This window comes from Sparus aurata, chromosome 1, assembly GCF_900880675.1.
Source record: "Sparus aurata chromosome 1, fSpaAur1.1, whole genome shotgun sequence".
In the NCBI taxonomy this organism is placed as follows: Eukaryota; Metazoa; Chordata; class Actinopteri; order Spariformes; family Sparidae; genus Sparus; species Sparus aurata.
Window position 1 is genome coordinate 26,371,051 of NC_044187.1, and position 18,360 is coordinate 26,389,410.

The window sequence follows — 18,360 nt, forward strand, 5'->3', positions numbered from 1 at the left end:
AATCGTCATTTCTCTGTCCTCATTATCTCTTCATCAATAATGCAGCAGGAACAGTGTTAAAGAAAGTGAAGACCAAAGAAAAGAAGAGAGGACAGTACATTAAAAGGAAGGCAGATAAAGCCATTGCTGAACAGTTAACAATTGATAATCTGTGTGTCTGAAAGGGATTTTGTTTATCTGCTGTGTTTGTTTGCTGTTGCTCTTATTCCGGCAGGGAAATTCTGCGCTCCTGGTTCTTATCTCACACAGCTGCTGTGATAAGGTGCTCTCTGCACCCAAACCAAAGAAACTACAACTGGGGGATTCTTTATCCTGCTGCAACGTTCAGGTGTGTGTCTGCGTGTGAGAATGTAGAAGACAGAAGAAATGCCTTGGGGATTTGATGTCGAAGTTTTCATCTTTGTGATGCAAAGAAAGTCATTTTGAAGCCATATCAGAAAATGGAAAAACAATAAACGAGGAACAATATTCCCAATCAGATTATTATTATTATTTATTTTTTTTCTTGCTTGTCGCCTTTGTGAAGCAAAACATGACAAGTGATGAGACAAGACACATTTGGGGCATTTTTGTGTTATGTGCGTTCCGTGAGTGATATATTGTATGAGCGTGAGGTTAGGTTCAGTTGTCATTGTGAACGATCCAGAAGTCAGTGCTGGTTATATGCAAAAGTCTGTCTTCCAAACACTGGCAAGTGGAAGTATGTTTCCATTGCAATATAAGTTAAAAGTGTTTTTACAGTGCTTCAGATCAGCTTGTCATGTAGATTTACTTATCTTTATATATCTACTTATTTATTTATTACACTTTTCCTTGTATCATTTTCTTTCATGTTTACCTTTTCCTTGTATGTCTTTGAATCACCTTGTCTGTATCTCTTTAGCTGTTTAACTTACAGATCTTTTTTACAGTTTCATTGTTGTCATTTTCTTGTTGTTTTCTCTCTTGACCAGATTGTTGCATAAAATGTGGTTATTGATAAGAAATCAAATAAATTAATAAATATTTTTTTCATCTCATTAAATATATTCATGTTGAATCACATAGCAGTTTTATGTCATAGATTCTTTCAGCATTCTATACGTATGTATTTTTAGTCAAATTCCTCACAATAATCATGTGAGTTAGACATATCTTTTGCCACGTGTTGTTTGCAACTGCAAGTCAGACACTTGGACTGCAGTGGAGTGCAGCACATTCCGTGCAGCCAAGCCCTCTGGGTACGTTTTCTTTTTAAAGCATCGGAACAGCTCACTTCCTTCACTGTTCCTCCGCATCCACAATGAAACTGATTCAATTGACATAATAAAATGGGAAGGTAGGCCCGTGTTTCATTCATTTAATCCAATGCAGGAACATGTAGCATGTGCTAGGCATGAGCTGATAAAGGACAGCACAATGCTTTGAAGGACTATAGCCCAGACCGAGTTAACACATAAGACCACAGGGAAAAACTGGATTATCCATGTGCATGTGAGGGTAATATCCGGTAATAATGCATTTGTTATTCCACATGGGTGCAGTCTTATCAAATTTAAGAGTGTTTGTTGGGAGTACTTGTTTTAACAATCATTTTTACAGTAAAATGTTCCAAAATGTAATCCATCAACTGCATAGGGGAACCTGTGGTTAAAGTAAATGGACCCATATATGTACACAGGATGGAAGGACATGAAAAATATGATCTCAGAAAAACATATTAGACACATCTTAATGTGGTTGAATGTTGCCAAATTAGTGAATTACATGAACATGTCATGCTCAAATAATCGCAAATCTATTTAAAGGGTTCATAGGCAGGAGAAAATCCCTCCTTTCATATCTACTTATATCTGTCAGTGTGCTGCATAAGAAAAACCTGTTTTGAATAGCATCCGTCACGTTGACTGTCAGAATGTGCAGTTTCCAGGAAGTGAACAATTAAGCAGAGACAGCGGCCAGCCCTACAGTGCAACGTCACCATTAAAAGCTGTGGCACAGAAACTGCACTGACCAGGCAGAGAGTTTCCCTCCAGAGACACACACACACACACAAACACACAGTAATATATAGGAATGATCTTGATATTTTGGGGTTAAGTGGAAGGAAGAGAAGAGCAAATAGAGAGATAAAGTAACTGCATTTCAGTATCTGTGCACGTCCTACTGCGTCTCTTTCGCTCACACACACACACACACACACACACACACACACACACACACACACACAAACACACACACACACACACTCCTTCACTGACTCATCCCTCAGGCTACCCCCCCAACCCCCTTACCCCATGTCTGCTAAACCTCCACGCACAGCCAACAATCAAACTGTCAGTGCTCCGCTATCTGCCCCTCCTGTTCTTTCTTTCTCTCTTTCTGCTTCACTCTCCACCTCAACAATAATTCCTTCCACAAACTTTCCTCATTCTTTAGCGACTTTTCTTCCTTTCTTCAAACAAATTCCACCCAAGCCTCCTCCACCCATCTCCCTCTGAGGGCTCCTCAAAAACCCACCACGATGCCGTCAGTTCTTATGCAACCGCACCCATGGTTGTGGGGGAAATAGCCCTGCAATGCAGCACAGTTATAAAATCACAGCAGCCGCTATGGGGTCTGCAACTGAGACAAAATGCTGCCACTTTCACCGCTGCTGTGTGGTTACTGCTCGGCACAGGTGCTGTTGAGGAACACTCCCCTGTAATTATAATGTTTCTCTTTGGCAGGATGGGTTCATGACCAAAAAGGATTGCTTTTCCTCAAGGTCACCTGTTTGAACTGTTGCCCTCCGGTAAACACTACAGGAAGATCAAAACACGCACCACAAGACACATCAACAGTTTCTACCCGAAAGCCATCACCATACTGAACTCAGAACTAAAAACACATGGTTCATGTGCTCTGACAATGCATAGCTATTTACTTTACATTAAACTATAAAAAGCAAGAGCACCTCTAAAATTGAGTACAACTGGTAATAAAACAGTTAAGACAAACTTACAAAATCAAAGTGTTAATTTACTCCCATCGCATACAACACACACACACACACACACACACATACACACGTTTCCAGAAGTTGTAAGTGCTGGTCTGCAATAGGGCTGGGTATCACCAGGTACCTCGCGATACGATACTATCACGATATTTTGCCCACGATAACGATAATATCACGATACAGCAATTCTGCGATAATCGATATATTGCAAGGAATTTCATCCACGATACATCACGATATCTGTGTCACTGAAGAAATTCAGAATTTATTGACTGCACTTAATCCATTTCACAGGAATTACAAAACATTGTCAATCAATTTCACATGAATGACAGCCAAGTAAACAAAGAGTATATTGCACAGTGTCTCTTCTTAACACACACACTGACTACAACAACTCATTAAATATCTATATGTGTGGGTTTCAGAGTTACTTAAACCATTTTTTTTTTTATTTTATTTGGTTGTATACCTATGTTTGAATAAAGATAAAGCTGTCTTCCGAAGAGGGGTGGTGGTGGTGGGCCAAAAAAAAAATAATATATATATTTTTTTGTTTACATTTTAAAATATCGATATTTGGCACCAGTGTATCGATAACGTACCTCAAGACGAAATATCGCGATATATCGTAGTATCGATATTTTGGCACACCCCTAGTCTGCAACAGTTAAAAGCTTGCCAAAATAAAACTGGTTCCATCAATTGTTGTGACGAATCCAGCCCCACTTTTAATGCATAATTTTCCAAAGAAGAAGGCATAATGTTTACTTTTGTTTACTGGTATTTATACTGTTGCAACAACCCAATGCAACTGAGAATTTATATTTATTTGTATATACCTCGGTTGGCCTGTGATATTCATATCATAAACCTAGTGTAAGTAAAACACAACAAATAAAACAAATGCGACGGTGCAAGAAATGGCATATTTGAACTGTTACTTGAGTAAAAGAACAGAAGTACGAGTAATTTTAGTCGAAAAAGAAAAAGTACTTGCTCTGCATAATGCACCCTTTCAGAATGTTATATTATTACAAATAGCATATTTTATTTTTTGGCTTATTAATACTGACACATTAACTCAGCATGTTGATGCTGGGGTGGTGGCAATTCTGACTACTGTGTATACTGTGCAGTACTTTATCTACTCAATCTATATGGGCGTGTCGGCTCATGAATCAGCTCATCTCAGGAATGGATCCGGGGGATCCGATTGGCTATGTGCCACTGTGTGTATACCCAGTGCTGCTCTAAAATACTTCCTGGTAGCAGAGGAAGAGGAAGAAGGAAAGAGAAGTGATGTAAGGATCTCCTCTTCTGTGTTTTTTTCTTTGTTCTTGTTTTTGTAAAGGGTTTTATTATGATGATCCAAATCGCGCACATCCGGTGTAGTTCTCGCGGTCAGTCCGCCCTGGTTTGACTGTGAGCCCCCCTCGTGTGAGTGCCCCAGATGCCCGTAGGCTGGCAACCACTGGAAACCCAAAGCAGAAGAGAAATAAGTGACTATGACCGCCGACAGTTTCAGCATGAGATGAAAACGGCATCTCCGGATAACTAAAGGTAACTGTCATCACCTGGAAATCCCCAGCAATGTTATAAATTGATATGGACTGATAACTTCAGCTAACTGTGAGGTTGAGTTCACCAGCTAGCGTTAGCTAACTTTAGGTGCTACGCCACTGCGAAACGTTCATTGACGATAATTTAGGGAAAGTTCCAAACACTAAGTTACCAATATAACAGTGAATTGATGTTTATATGGTGGTGTTAGCGAAGGTATATTACTCCTTACCAGATTCGTCAGCGGGCTAGCTCTTCCTAGGATAACTTTGTAGCTACAGCCAGACCGCAGTAACGGTAAATACCGACGGCTGGCAGCGGGACGCGAAGCGAAGTTCGCCCCCTGTTATTTTATATGGGAGAGGAGGGAATACCTTCGCAAGGCATTGTGGGATACCAGGCGACCCGGAACTGACCAGCAAGAAGAAAAAAAGTAATTTTGCACTAAGTCGAGCTTTTAACGTGATGCAGATAGATTCGCCTGAAGTTTTCGTGGGGATTTTCCGGATAATCGATGAAGGAAACGTGACGGAGCGTGGGGAAGTGAAGTCGCAAGTATTTACCGTTACCTGTGGTGGATGAATGTCTCCGGAGGAGAAACTCTTATTTGCCCATTCCGGGACCACTTTTACTGTGTCCCTGGCCTTAAGGATCACAGATGTAAACAAAACTTAAGTGCTGTGTGGCACATCCTCACGGAGTGTTGGCAGTAGTGACAGGCTTCCCCATCAGCCTGCTACTCGCTAGCCTGCGAGAGTTGACACGTCCATCGCTTGGAGCGAGGGGCAGTAGAAGCGATGTCGCGCGACTTGTTCGCTTCTAGTGGGTCTTCTCCAAGTAAATATAATGTTCGATGACATTTTTGAACCAAAAAACCCCGAGTAAACATATCAGCGTAGAATTGACTTATGTCGCCATCAGATGCTTGTCGTAAGCTGCTGAATCTGAACCTCGTCTGAGTCAAAATGGCAGCCAACTGAACCTCTTGCTGAACTTTTCTGGCTTCACAAAGGTGCCTTTATGCTGCAGGGATATGAAGATATATTGACTTCATTTTGATAAAGGGGGGCTAACCATCTCACCAATCTGCAAAAATAATACAGCGTGAGTTCATCTTATCTGACTGTTTTACATTACCATTAAGTGCAAGCCACAGCAACATCACTTTAAGTCAATCCAGAGTAATGTTATAATTTTACTTTATGTAATTTGATTTGTTGGGTATGGACAACAGATCCAGGTGAGTTTCACATCAAAATATTGGAATGTGCTAACACCTACAGGACAACTGTTTGCTTCCTTATTAAGGACATTAGATGGCAGTATCTCATCAACAGAGATGTACGACATGCTATCTGTACGTTGTGTCTACTATTTACAGAGCCTCACTAGTAACACTGTAAAAAGATAATTTTTATGATGCTTGATTGTTATCTTAAAGTCAGGCCCTCATAAGCTTGGTACAGCACATATTGGTCCTGAAAGTCAGAAATGTTATATGAAGAAAGGAAGTGATAGCTATTACTTCTCCATGATAAGAGTAATGAAAACCATAGCTAGTTAAAAGGGAACATTGTTTTTAAAGAATATATATACATCAGCTAGCTGTTTTTTATAAGACAATATGAGGAGGTTTGGAACTCATGTTCGTCAACAAGTAAGTCTACCCTGTATACTTTTTAGTCTCATTTGATGGTACTTCTATATTGAACAGCTTGAAGGCAAAGTTCATGGCCCCTTGCTTTGTTTGCTCTTCTGCTTCGTTAGAGTGAATCTACATTAAACCAACTCTGTGAGGTCAATGTTTAGTTTAATGTGGTATAATCTGTGTCCTTTTGTGAACCAGGATGTCACAATTGTGTAATCACTTAGGCTAGTTTACGCTGCCTATGTTCATTTTTACAGCCAGCTCGTTGAATCAGTGCCAGCAATGCCATTCCCTCATTACAAATACAGGGATTGACACAGTTTGTGAGCTAATATTTGCTTGATGTTATGTGACTGTCATTATGTTTTGCAATGATATGACCTGTCACTGAGGCATTGACACTGCCCCTCATTAGTTAGGATTAGGGCTGCAATTAATGTTTATTTTTTATTTTTGAGGTATGAGTAAACACAGTAGTATTCTTAAGAAAGTCACATGGAAGTAGTCAATTGGCTCCTGGCTTTATTTCAAAGAGAATTAAGAATTTGGCCTGAGGGCACCCTTAAAGTCTCCCCCTCTTTTACATGATTGCATAGAGTGCTCAGCAAAAAGACTTGTCCTCCAGACATGGAAACAGTCTCCCTGTACTTAAGGATTTGCCGGCTGCATTACTTTGTTATTTGCATTAATACAATTGTAAGTGTGACTTTTTAAAAAATATTTTTGATTTATAATTTAATGTTTCTCTTTCTGTAAATTGAGCAAAGTAGAAGTCTGTAAGTCCTCTACCCCTGGTAACAGTCAGTAAACAGTCCTGTGAAACAGACGTGGCGGACTGCAGTAGGTGAACTGTTTTTTATGGCTTGTTATATATTGACTTCTGACCACAGCAAGGTCTGATTGAGGTAAATCATTTAGGACCAATGAGGTGAAGGCATGCAGGTGGTGCAGTTTGTTAGTACAGGGAAGACCAGAGTTCAGCTGACTCTCTGCAGGCTTATCTGTGCTGGTTGGTGTGCACAGGTCTGGACAAAGACTGATTGTAGATGGGATGATTAACAAAACCAAAAGGATGAGTGCTCCCCAACTCTATAAAATATGTGGTCAATACTTTTCTATATGTACATCGAGCAACACCTTTCACCAGTGTTTTTTCAGGTTGTAAAAGGATAGATAAAAGATATAACAAGCTGAGGTCTGAAGTAATAGAAACAGTGGAACTCATATGTGTAAAATTCGACTGAGTAATAACAACAGGATAAACATCATCATTCCATCTTCATATAAGAAAAAAAACAACTATCTGAGAAAACAATATGGCCCCTTACATTGTTTTAATACAGGGCTGTTTTAGGGGCAGGAAACTCAAAATTGTGAAGTTGCCGCTTAATTGGTGTTTATTAATAGATGCTGTGTCTCCTCAAGCTCATACAAATTAGGGCTTTAACCCAATAAATTGGTGATCTTTATAAATTCAGATCCATTAGTCTAACGAAGGCATAGCTGCCAGTGCTCAAAATATTGGCTAAATTGAATCAAATTAAAGTGACACTAAAAATAAAGATCAAACCATGGATTTGGAGAATTGTGACACCCCTCAAATTCATCACATGGGATTAAGTGTTGTGTGAAATTCAGAAATTACTATTCACAAGTAATATTTTTAGAAGTTACAGAAATGGATACAAACACACTGAGCTGTTTCCCTCTTTTACCGTGTGTTGCCATAGCTACCTGAAATATGGTGACTGTATTTCCTCAGAACTATAGATAATTGGCCGTACTTCCTTGACATCTAGACTTTCTTGACTAAAGTGATACAAATCAATGGTGATTTTTAGTAGTTATCTGATGTTTTAAATTTACCCAGTGTGTCACGTGTTTTCCTTTAGATAGATCTGGCACTTCCCGTAACTTTAAGGTGCTTGCCCCGTTTTAAAACAGAATTATTGGTGCTGTACAGGCAGGAACCTTTAAGCTGAAGATCATCAGATTTTCTGACACTGCAGATTGATCTGAAGCATATTGTTTCCGACATCTGTTATTTCAGATAGATATGGAGACTCTATTTATTAGTCAGGGACTCCCAAGACGATCTAGTGTGCTGTATGTGGCAGGATGCCACATGCTCTTTCTTCTCTCCTCGCAGCCAATCACAAGCTTGAATCCACATCAACCCAGCCCCGTTCTCACGCAGCCCCTCCCCCAGCTGTATGTCTGTGTCACCCCACCTCTTTCTCTCTTCTTTTCTCCCTTCCTCTGCTGCTCGCTGGCTCGCGCATGTCCTCCCTCCCTCCATTGAATAATGCGGCTGGGCTAAAGAGAGAAATAAAAAAATTTTTTAGAAGGATTTGAAAAAAATAGCAAAGAGTGATTTTTAGCTGAGAATCCAGAGACGTGGGATGGAAGCGCATCCGGGGTCTTTATGCATAAACCCACATGTGAGTCAGATGGCCTTTTTTTCCTCCTTCATCCCTCTCTCATATTTTCCATCTTTATCCTCACATCCTCCCTTTTCTTCCTCGCTGTCTGTCACTACCTCTCCTTAAATAATGTCTGTACAGTATGTCTCTTCCTCTGTTGCCATAGTCATCACTGCCTTAGCTTTCTGCATGCGTCCCTGCCCCCATACAATAACTCTGGCTGCTGATGCTGTCTTGTGATGCTTGAGTAGAAGTCACGGTGTGCTGAATGCGATTCAGGGTAAATCACAGGATTTAGTCCAAGTGGGTCTTTTGTGTGATCCGACACATGAAAATTGAGGTAAGGTACAAGGTTGTTTTCAGTAGGAATTCACTCGGTGCTGTTTCACCTCTAAAGGTGAGGCTGTTGATTTTTAGGCTGTATTTGAATTTCCATGTTTTACGATAGGCTGTCTTTGAATTTCTATGTTTTACGATAGGCTGTTCAGATAGTGTCCTTAACTTCCTGGCGCTCATCAGAGTATTTGTCTCTGACTATAGCCGGATATTTGTAAAAGTAAGATGATGATGACAAAGATGGAAAGAGAAAAACATTTAGCAGGAGTGATTTAACAAAAATAATGATTTAACAGAACATAAACTAAACAGCGTTGCTTCGTCAAAGCGATGATAGTGTAAAACATCAGCCCTCACACTAAATGAAAGGCAGGCTGAAACATCGTGATGCTTTAACCATTTTAATTACATTTAAAAGTGTGTGAGTGAGAGGGTGGACGCAGAAGGACGATGTTAAGCCCTGCTGAAGTCGCAAATCGCATTGATGTTTAGTCAGATAAAAAGGTTATTGAGCGGAAAATAAAAAGCCTATCGAGACAGATTTGCAGTGGGTACGGTGGCACTGACTGGTGACAGATAGCCTGGCAATGTAAACAAACTACTGACAATTGTGCATTGTCAAGGGCACAGTGTTTGCAAAGGGATAGAAGTATCCTATTTGAAGGTGGACTGCAGCGGCAGCTCATTCATAAACCTCCATAATACTAGTTAAAATTATGTATGACCAGAAATCCTGTTATGAGGTAAAAATATAATGACTTGGCTCTTCTGTAATTTTACCCCATTAAGTTTAGTTTCACGTTATTCTGTCACGTTGATTGCGAGCCAACCAGGGACCAGTCAAAACAAGGATGGCTGCTGTCCTGTTGAACCGATTTCCTGTTAGCTGAGCTTGGTACAACTGCCAGAGCCCGCCTTTGTCTCGATTCCTCCTTCTTACTTTAAACCATTCAATAATGACAGGTCAAGTTTGATCAGGTTGAGCAGCATTCGGGTGTTGTCTGTCACCTGCTCAAAAATAGTTTATTTGTAACAGACCATGAGGTATTCTCCTCGCTGTCCAGCTCAAGTCAGGAACTTTTACTTGCATGCTGGATTACTTTGGTGGCTCATACTGATAAGAGTGCTCAGCTATGTCAATTAGATAGTGTTATAGTGAAAAAAATCCTTACAGCATAGTAGTGAAATGTTTTTTGCCTCGAGATGAAAAATGACTGAAAACATTCTATTATCAGTTTTCCTTTGGGGACATGATTTGCGGTTGAAAATGTGTAATAAATCATTATTACACAAACATTACACAACTTGTGTTATTACAATACTGGCAATGATAACATGATTTAATTCTAAGTGCTATATCAGAGGCAACTGAAGTTGTTGCAGTTTCTTAAAGACTTATATTGTATTAGAGCCCGAGCAATATAATGGTTGGCCTAAAGGCCAATATTTACTGAACACTTACGTTGTCTGAAATGCACTGACGTGAAAACTTTTTTTTAGAGATTATAATGCAGAAAAAGATGCTTAAGGTAATTTATGATCACTAAATTCCCTGCAAAGTTCAGTGTTTCGGTGTACTGATTCCAAGTAGACAATAATGTTTATTGTTAATCTGTATTAAATCCTGCCTCTTCTATAAATCTCTGACACAAGCTTTTAATAACCACATTTTAGAGCTCATTGCGTAAAAGTGTTTTAATCTCTTCTGATGTATATCAATAGCAGAATTTCGGTATTGGCATCTTTTGTGATTCCTACCCTTTGACCTTAGTATTGTTTTTGTCCGAGGATTGACCCCATTAACTTTTGGTGTGGATTCTGGGGGACATATTTAAAATTGAGAGATGGGGAATATTTCACATTTTCATTATTTTCTCAGGAAATAATGCATGGACTCTGTGGCGTGTGATTAAATTATGGTTAGGCAGTTTTGGCTGGTCTAAAATGTATAGTGAGACAGGGCTATCAAGTTTGATATTGGATTAGCCTTGATTGAATGAAAGTGAACCGTTGGGCATTGCGGAGGTGTATACTCTTCTGAGTGACATTCTACTTTGTTTTGTAGTTTTCTTTCTAAATAGTGCCCAGCACCTTGACTTTTGATCTGGCTACACTGCAGGGTTGGATCAATTTGATACCATTAGGCAATTACAAACAGTTAACAATCCACAGTGGTTAATGATTCTACATTTACCATTCGTCTACACATTTACACCAGTAAAATGTATTATCAGAATATAAGGCAGTATGACACTTGCAGTGGTTCTCGTAACAGCATTGGCTAGACAATATTACAGGCAGCATGGTCTCTGGTAAGCCATGAATCACAGCATGGAAAACATGATGGAATTTAACATTTGTGCCACAGTGGGAACCCTTTTTTTTCCCCCCATGTTTGTTAGCTCATTCTGAAGTCAGTGACCTTGTACGTTCCTTTTCTCAGAAGTGCAAAGAAGTTTAACAGTTAGTGGCTGAATCTAATCTAAGTTTGTGAATTCCAAGCACTCAATCCGTTCTGGAATTTGCGGTCCCTGTGATTTACCACATTAGCTCAAATATATACAGAAACTTTGCATGTTATCTGGTAATGAATCTTGAGAACTGGTGCTGTGTTATATTTAAGAACAAGGCTTTGAATGTTTGATTGGGAAATTGCTTGTCATGATGCATTCACAGCAGCAGATGGCAGCAGCTATTAAAAGCATCAAGGAAGCCATGTTCACTGAAAACCGGTCAAACTTTGACTTTTGCATTGCCATGCAAAGCACTGTCTCACAGCATGTTTCCCACCTCTGGAGAAATGTGTCATATGTGTTATTCATGTAAAATACCAAACATTTTTAGTGTAGTTTTGTTGTGTTTCATGCTACAGCATCTGAGTATTTGGAAGGCCCAAGTGAGTATGACCTGTGGGTGGGCTAGGGTATTAAAAATAATGGATCATGTTATGCTTTACAAAATCTCACCCTCTCTTTTGTCTTTGTTTTCCAGGAGCTATACTATATGAGAATGCAAAGGGGCAGAGGAAGGATGGAAAGAAAAAGGACAGAAGAACAGAATCAGGTATGACTTTGACTCTGGAATTAGACTTTATTTTTATTTTGTAGTTGTTGGAGAAAAAAATCAATATCTGAAGCCTTAATATACAAAACTGGTTGTATTCCTGGAGATCCAGTAGTGGAATAATTAAATATATCAGGCATCTTATGTAGAGAGGGCTGTGTATGTATTAGTTGTGCACAATAAATTCAACTATTGTCATTTGTGTTGTTCCACATCCATTTGGTGCAGTGTGAGAAGAGAAGATTGAGGGTGTGTGTGGCGACATGCAACAGAGCAGACTACTCCAAGCTGGCCCCTATCATGTTTGGGCTCAAAGCCCACCCAGACGAGTTTGAACTGGAAGTTGTGGTGCTTGGCTCCCATCTCATTGATGACTACGGGTAAGACCAAGTAGCAAAACAGCAAGCAGCTCATTGCAAACCAGTGAAGTTGTATATAAATTATTACAAACATAACATAATGCTTAATTGGCCACAGGTGTTGGGTTGGGTTAAGACATGTGTGCAGCATTGACCTCTGTTCTATGAACTTGTCTTGTATAACCCTAACCCTAACCCTAACCCTCTGCAGGAATACTTTTCGTATGATCGAGCAGGATGACTTTGACATTGGCTCCAAGCTCCACACCATTGTGAGAGGGGAGGATGAAGCAGCTATGGTGGAGAGCGTTGGGCTGGCACTTGTGAAGCTTCCTGATGTCCTACAGAGGCTGCGCCCTGACATCCTGGTCGTCCACGGCGACCGTTTTGACGCGCTGGCTCTTGCAACCGCTGCAGCACTGATGAACATAAGAATACTTCACCTGGAGGGAGGAGAGGTGAGGAGTCTTGGCCCGAGAGTATATTAGTAAAACAATTGTACTTTTTTGTACTTTTTACAGTGTGTGTTCCTTTTCTTGCTTTCACCTTTGAAGAGGTTGTGAAAGCAAACCTAGCGCATAAAGGATGGAAATGACAAATCATCAACACAGACATGCCCCAATCTGTAAGAGTTAAAGGTGTGCAAGAACTTTTTAGTAAAGGTTACCAAATGATATACAGCATGTGTTCTCCACTTTGCTCCTTTTCCCAGGTGAGCGGTACGATCGATGATTCAATCCGCCACGCCATCAGTAAACTGGCCCATTACCACGCCTGCTGCACGCACATGGCAGAGCAGCACCTCATCGCCATGTGTGAGGACCACTCTCGCATTCTGCTGGCTGGCTGCCCTTCTTATGATAAGCTGCTGTCAAGTCACCACAGAGAGGACTACATGGATATTATCAAGAGCTGGCTGGGTAAGCTGAGATACCCTCATGGGACAGAAAAATTGTGCGTGTAATTAGAGTCTGTTTATATGTCACGCGTGGTGTGGTTTTTTTTCTTAATTTTGCAGGTGACAATGTTGGGGAGCATGACTACATAGTGGCCCTGCAGCACCCAGTTACCACTGACATCCAGCAATCCATTAAGATCTATGGGCTGATGCTAGATGCTCTGATCTCCTTCAACAAAAGGACCCTTATCCTCTTCCCTAACATTGATGCTGGTTAGTTTCACTTACTGATCCTTTTGTTTCCTTGCATGTTTTTGTTTATTTGCAAGTGTTTTTCAAAGTAAAATTATGATAACAACCATAAAGCTAGTTAATCGAATGAATAAATGGATGTACATATGACCCGTCCTTTTCTTCTTAAACAGGAAGTAAGGAGATGGTGCGGGTGATGCGAAAGAAGGGCATCGAGCAGCACACCAACTTCCGGGCAGTGAAGCACATTCCCTTTGAGCAGTTCATCCAGCTGGTGTGCCATGCTGGCTGCATGATTGGAAACAGTAGTTGTGGGGTCCGAGAGGCTGGGGCCTTCGGCACCCCTGTCATCAACCTGGGAACAAGGCAAACTGGCAGAGAAACGGGTAGGTACGACAGAAAACAAGGTTATGGTTACCTGCCTGCCTTTGCTATACTTGTTGTCTTGATATCCTCTCTGAGAAAGCAAGGTGAAGGTTAAGAGTTACATTAAATCACCAACGAAGCATCACACATGAAGTTCAGCTATGCAGAACTGATTTGTTTGAGATAAAAAAAAATGTTTTTATAAGGCTGGTTCTTTTAAACTTCATTTTCATTTGACACCAGGACATTTATTGATGTATCTGTGACAGTTTCCACTTTTGATTAACAGCAAAAACGTAGAATTTGTAATGTTTGTAATGATTAATCTGCTTATCTCAGCATCTGTCATTTCTTTCTCTGCCAGGTGAAAATGTTCTTCATGTCAGGGATGCCGACACTCACAATAAGATCTACCACGCTCTGGAGCTGCAGTTCGGAAAGAGATACCCCTGGTATGAACAATGTGCTGCGTGTCTGTATCATTGGGTCTTTGTCCTCCAGTTTGTTCTGAGAAATAATATTTCTTATATCTGTCAACAGGTCGGCATTTCATTCCTGATAACCCTGTCGAACACTGAAATGCGGACATTTTTTAGCATCATTGTACCAGGACTAGTATTTTTTTTTAAGTCCAGAAATCTGTTGCCAAAAAATCAGCATCTTGTTTTATCTCCAGAACTATTTTATTTGCTGTATTTTGTGATATTTTTGTATAATATGCACCACCCCAGCTGTGTTTGTTCCATACAAATGAAAAAGCAGATTTCTCAGTACACCTTTCCATAACACTAGAGATTATAATTTAGATTACATAAACCTACAAAAGACACATAAATTAATTACTTTGATAAATGGGCTGCCTGTCTTGCAGATTGTCTTTGTTAGCCTTATTCGTGTTTTGGGGTCGTTATGGGGTTCTACATTAGGGTTATTGATCTGTTTTTTGAAAATGGATAATCCTTAGTTTTTTAAAACTGGATGATATAGAACCAAATGAACAAAGGTGTATTTCTTCTTCTCATCAGCTCTAAGATCTATGGCGATGGCAGCGCAGTCCCTCGAATTCTCAAGTTTTTACGTACCATCGACCTGAGTGAGCCCCTCCAGAAGACTTTCTGTTTCCCTCCGGTGAAAGATTCCATTTCCCAGGACATCGATCACATCCTGGAGACACAGAGCGCTCTGGCAGTTGACTTGGGAGGGACCAACCTCAGAGTGGCCATCGTCTGCATGAGGGTAGGCTGCGTGTACTCTGTTATCCTATTGATGTAGCCGACATTCCATTTTTGCGAGCCTAAAGTGGTCATCACGGTCCTGCTCATGAAGATTTTGGTTTTACTTTTCTGTTAAATGGGTTTCATTAAAGCTGTGATTTAAATTAAAATAAAAATTCAAAGCACAAATATCTTACATTATCATATAATGTGACTTCATTTTGATTCAATTCCTGCTTAAATTTTGTAACAATCATCATTAGTTAACCATAAATTGTAACAGTTTATTTTTTGTTTAACATTGGCGATACATTGCTTTTATCATCTCAATGTACCTTTTGATTTCCTCTCAACCAATTCTACCTCTCTCCCCTCTCTCTTCACTACATCCTCCTCTGTCCAGGGTAACATCGTGAAGAAGTATACTCAGTCCAATCCTAAGACCTTTGAGGATAGGATGCAGCTGTTACTGAAGATGTGTGCAGATGCTACACGAGACGCAGTGTGCCTCAACTGTAGAATTCTCGGTGTTGGTAAGAAAAAACATAAAACACACTCACATTTGTTAATGAATAACAGCATTATTGAACTATTCTCACAGCGCTTTGTCTAAATCTAAGGAGTGTCCACGGGCGGGCGAGTAAACCCTCAGGAAGGCGTGGTCCTTCACTCCACAAAGCTGATCCAGGAGTGGTCCTCAGTGGACCTGAGGACACCCATCTCTGACGCCCTGCACCTGCCCGTCTGGGTCGACAATGACGGAAACTGTGCAGCGTTGGCTGAGAGGAAGTTCGGCCACGGCAAAGGAGTGGAAAACTTTGCTACTGTCATCACTGGGACAGGTGAGATGTCAGGATTTACATTCATTATCAGCGCAAGAGGGGTTGGTGCAAGTTCTTACATGTCATCAAACTGTCATAATCTGAATTATTGTATAATAATAATGATTCTTCAATTTGGAATCATTTTTAAGTTTCTTAACATGTTCTGATGTTGGCCAGCGAGCCCTGTATCATGAATTGAAGCAAATTGTGATCATCACAATAGCCTCAATTAAATGCTCAAGCCAGTGGCTTAGTTGCACTGACGATCTGAAGTTACTATCTCTACTCTGTGTGTGTAGGTATTGGAGGAGGGATCATCCATCAAAATGAGCTGGTCCACGGCAGTACCTTCTGCGCCGCGGAGCTGGGTCACATCATGGTTTCATTAGACGGCCCAGAGTGTTCGTGTGGCAGCAGTGGATGCATCGAGGCCTACGCGTCCGGCATGGCCCTGCAGAGAGAGGCCAAAAGACTGCACGATGGTGAGTGAGGGAGGGAGGACCCAATTACATGTGTGACACCCTGAAAACAACTTTATGCACATGATTATTTTATCTGACTGTTGTTCAAGTGGTATTAGAGATTATGACTTAACTTTGTTGAAATCTAGCAGGATGGAGCATAATTAGCATATTCCTATCGATGAATCCAGATTTCATCATTAAAACATATGTAAATCTGACCTGTCTGTTTTATATGTCTCTTAGAGGACCTTCTGAAGGTGGAGGGGATGGATATGAAGCACTCTGAGCCAATCACCGCTGCACACCTCATCAACGCAGCCAGACTGGGGAACTCCAAAGCCGATGCCGTTCTGAACAAGGGTTAGAGCGCAAAGCAAGCACACACTCACAAATATGTGAGAGAAATTCAAACTACACATTATGGTTATTATAATTAATATAATTCTTTATCTTCTCATCTCCACAGCCTCCACAGCACTTGGCGTTGGCATCATTAACATCCTTCACATAGTGAACCCTTCGCTGGTTATTCTATCTGGAGTTTTGGCCTCTTACTACCAGGTCCCAGTGCAGCGCATCATCTCTGAGAGAGCCCTCATCTCTGCACAGAGCATCAAGGTCGTCACATCGGACTTGGAGGAACCAGCTTTACTCGGAGCAGCTAGCATGGTGTTAGACTATGCAACCAGAAGGATATATTGAAGGATATCATCCTGGTTCAATAAGAACTGCTTCCAACAGACTGTAAAACTGAAAGTAGTAGCTCTTCTGCCTAGATAAAGATGCAAATAAGCATATCTAGGGGATACATATTGAGGGCTAAAGTGAAAGACAATGAAAAACATTTTTTTTATTTAGAAACACATTCTCAAGCCTGTGAGAATATTGCCTTCACCAGATCAGATGTTGGATGAGTCCAACCTTGATGCTTCATGTGTAAAGTGGGTCCAATACACGGGCCAGAAATCCCACCACTCTTTTTTTATCTGCATAGTCAAGCATCAGCTTTTGAGTAAACAGCAAAGCCATCATTATGCTAAAATTACCCGCACAGGGTAGGACTCCACTCCACTCTACTACATGTGATGTGGATGGGTGGGTAAAGTGACAGAATAGAAAGCTTGTTTGAAATGTGACCAAAATATTACTGGAACATTCTCCTGTAGCTTCCTCTCAATTCTCCCTAGTTCTTGCCATCTCGCCTTTCATTCGAAGTTGTCATTCTTTATGGTGATCTGTTTATGAGACATGAGTAACAACAACCATGATAATATGTTACATTTCCATGTTTTGTTATAATTTAAATTATTTAAGAAGCAAATGTAAGTGCTTTAAGATGATGTTTGAATCGTTGGTGGTCTTTAAAGCTTCAAGGGTAATGAATAGTCAATGAAGTAACTGTTAAAATGTTATACTGACATACTCTATATATTAATGAAATGTTAAGGCAGCAGTTACTTTAGTCTAATAGCTACTACGTTATGATGAGTAATAGCTGCTACGTTATGATGAGGGCCAGCAATCTTTTGCCTGAATCAAGTGGGTTTCTTTAACATTTCATTACCATAGACCTTATAAAGATTGGAACTGATTTTTAAGTTTTCTTCACGCCTTCTGAAGACATATCAAAATATTGACATGGTTTGTATGTACTGTTACATACGGTTATGTTCATGAAATGCTTCTGGAATTTTAGGAGTCATTTCTTTGTAATTCTTTTGTTTTATTTCCAAATAAATCCGCTCTTATGTTTAAGAAATGCATGATAAATTGACTCTCTTAAAGATACAATATAGTTGATGATATTGTTTCCATTTAGGAGGGTTTACGCAGCTTCTTAGTTTGATGTCCACCTAGACAAGTGCAACTATTGCAATGTATTGCAGTTGAAAACAAACTTTTAACTTCAGCATCTACAGGCTAGAAATACATGTAAAACACATGTTCAGTTGTAAATAACCCCAAATAAA

At 40.2% G+C, this 18,360-nt stretch overlaps 1 protein-coding gene across 4 annotated transcripts; it reads left to right on the forward strand.

Annotated features, from left to right (window-relative positions):
• The first annotated feature begins 4,254 nt into the window (after window positions 1-4,254).
• Window positions 4,255-18,149, forward strand: gne (glucosamine (UDP-N-acetyl)-2-epimerase/N-acetylmannosamine kinase). Of its 4 annotated transcripts, XM_030421435.1 has the most exons (15): window positions 7,807-8,632; window positions 11,823-11,846; window positions 11,942-12,013; window positions 12,242-12,393; window positions 12,584-12,830; window positions 13,085-13,292; window positions 13,391-13,543; window positions 13,696-13,908; window positions 14,253-14,340; window positions 14,914-15,124; window positions 15,506-15,635; window positions 15,723-15,944; window positions 16,226-16,408; window positions 16,634-16,750; window positions 16,857-18,149. In XM_030421435.1, exons 1-15 carry the CDS (start codon window positions 8,594-8,596, stop codon window positions 17,090-17,092), a joined length of 2,295 nt encoding a protein of 764 aa, XP_030277295.1. In that variant the 5' UTR covers window positions 7,807-8,593; the 3' UTR covers window positions 17,093-18,149. The 4 variants fall into 4 exon arrangements, with proteins under 4 accessions (XP_030277325.1, XP_030277295.1, XP_030277306.1 ...); XM_030421465.1 differs by lacking the exons at window positions 7,807-8,632; window positions 11,823-11,846 and adding an exon at window positions 4,255-4,543; XM_030421446.1 differs by lacking the exon at window positions 11,823-11,846.
• Window positions 18,150-18,360: the final 211 nt, after the last annotated feature.

Coding starts and splice junctions, on each gene's coding strand:
- gne (XM_030421435.1), top strand. CDS start 8,594: ATGGAAGCGCATCCGGGGTCTTTATGCATAAACCCACAT. Junction 13,544..13,695: donor CTTCCCTAACATTGATGCTG/GTTAGTTTCACT, acceptor CTTCTTAAACAG/GAAGTAAGGAGATGGTGCGG. Junction 16,409..16,633: donor GGCCAAAAGACTGCACGATG/GTGAGTGAGGGA, acceptor TATGTCTCTTAG/AGGACCTTCTGAAGGTGGAG.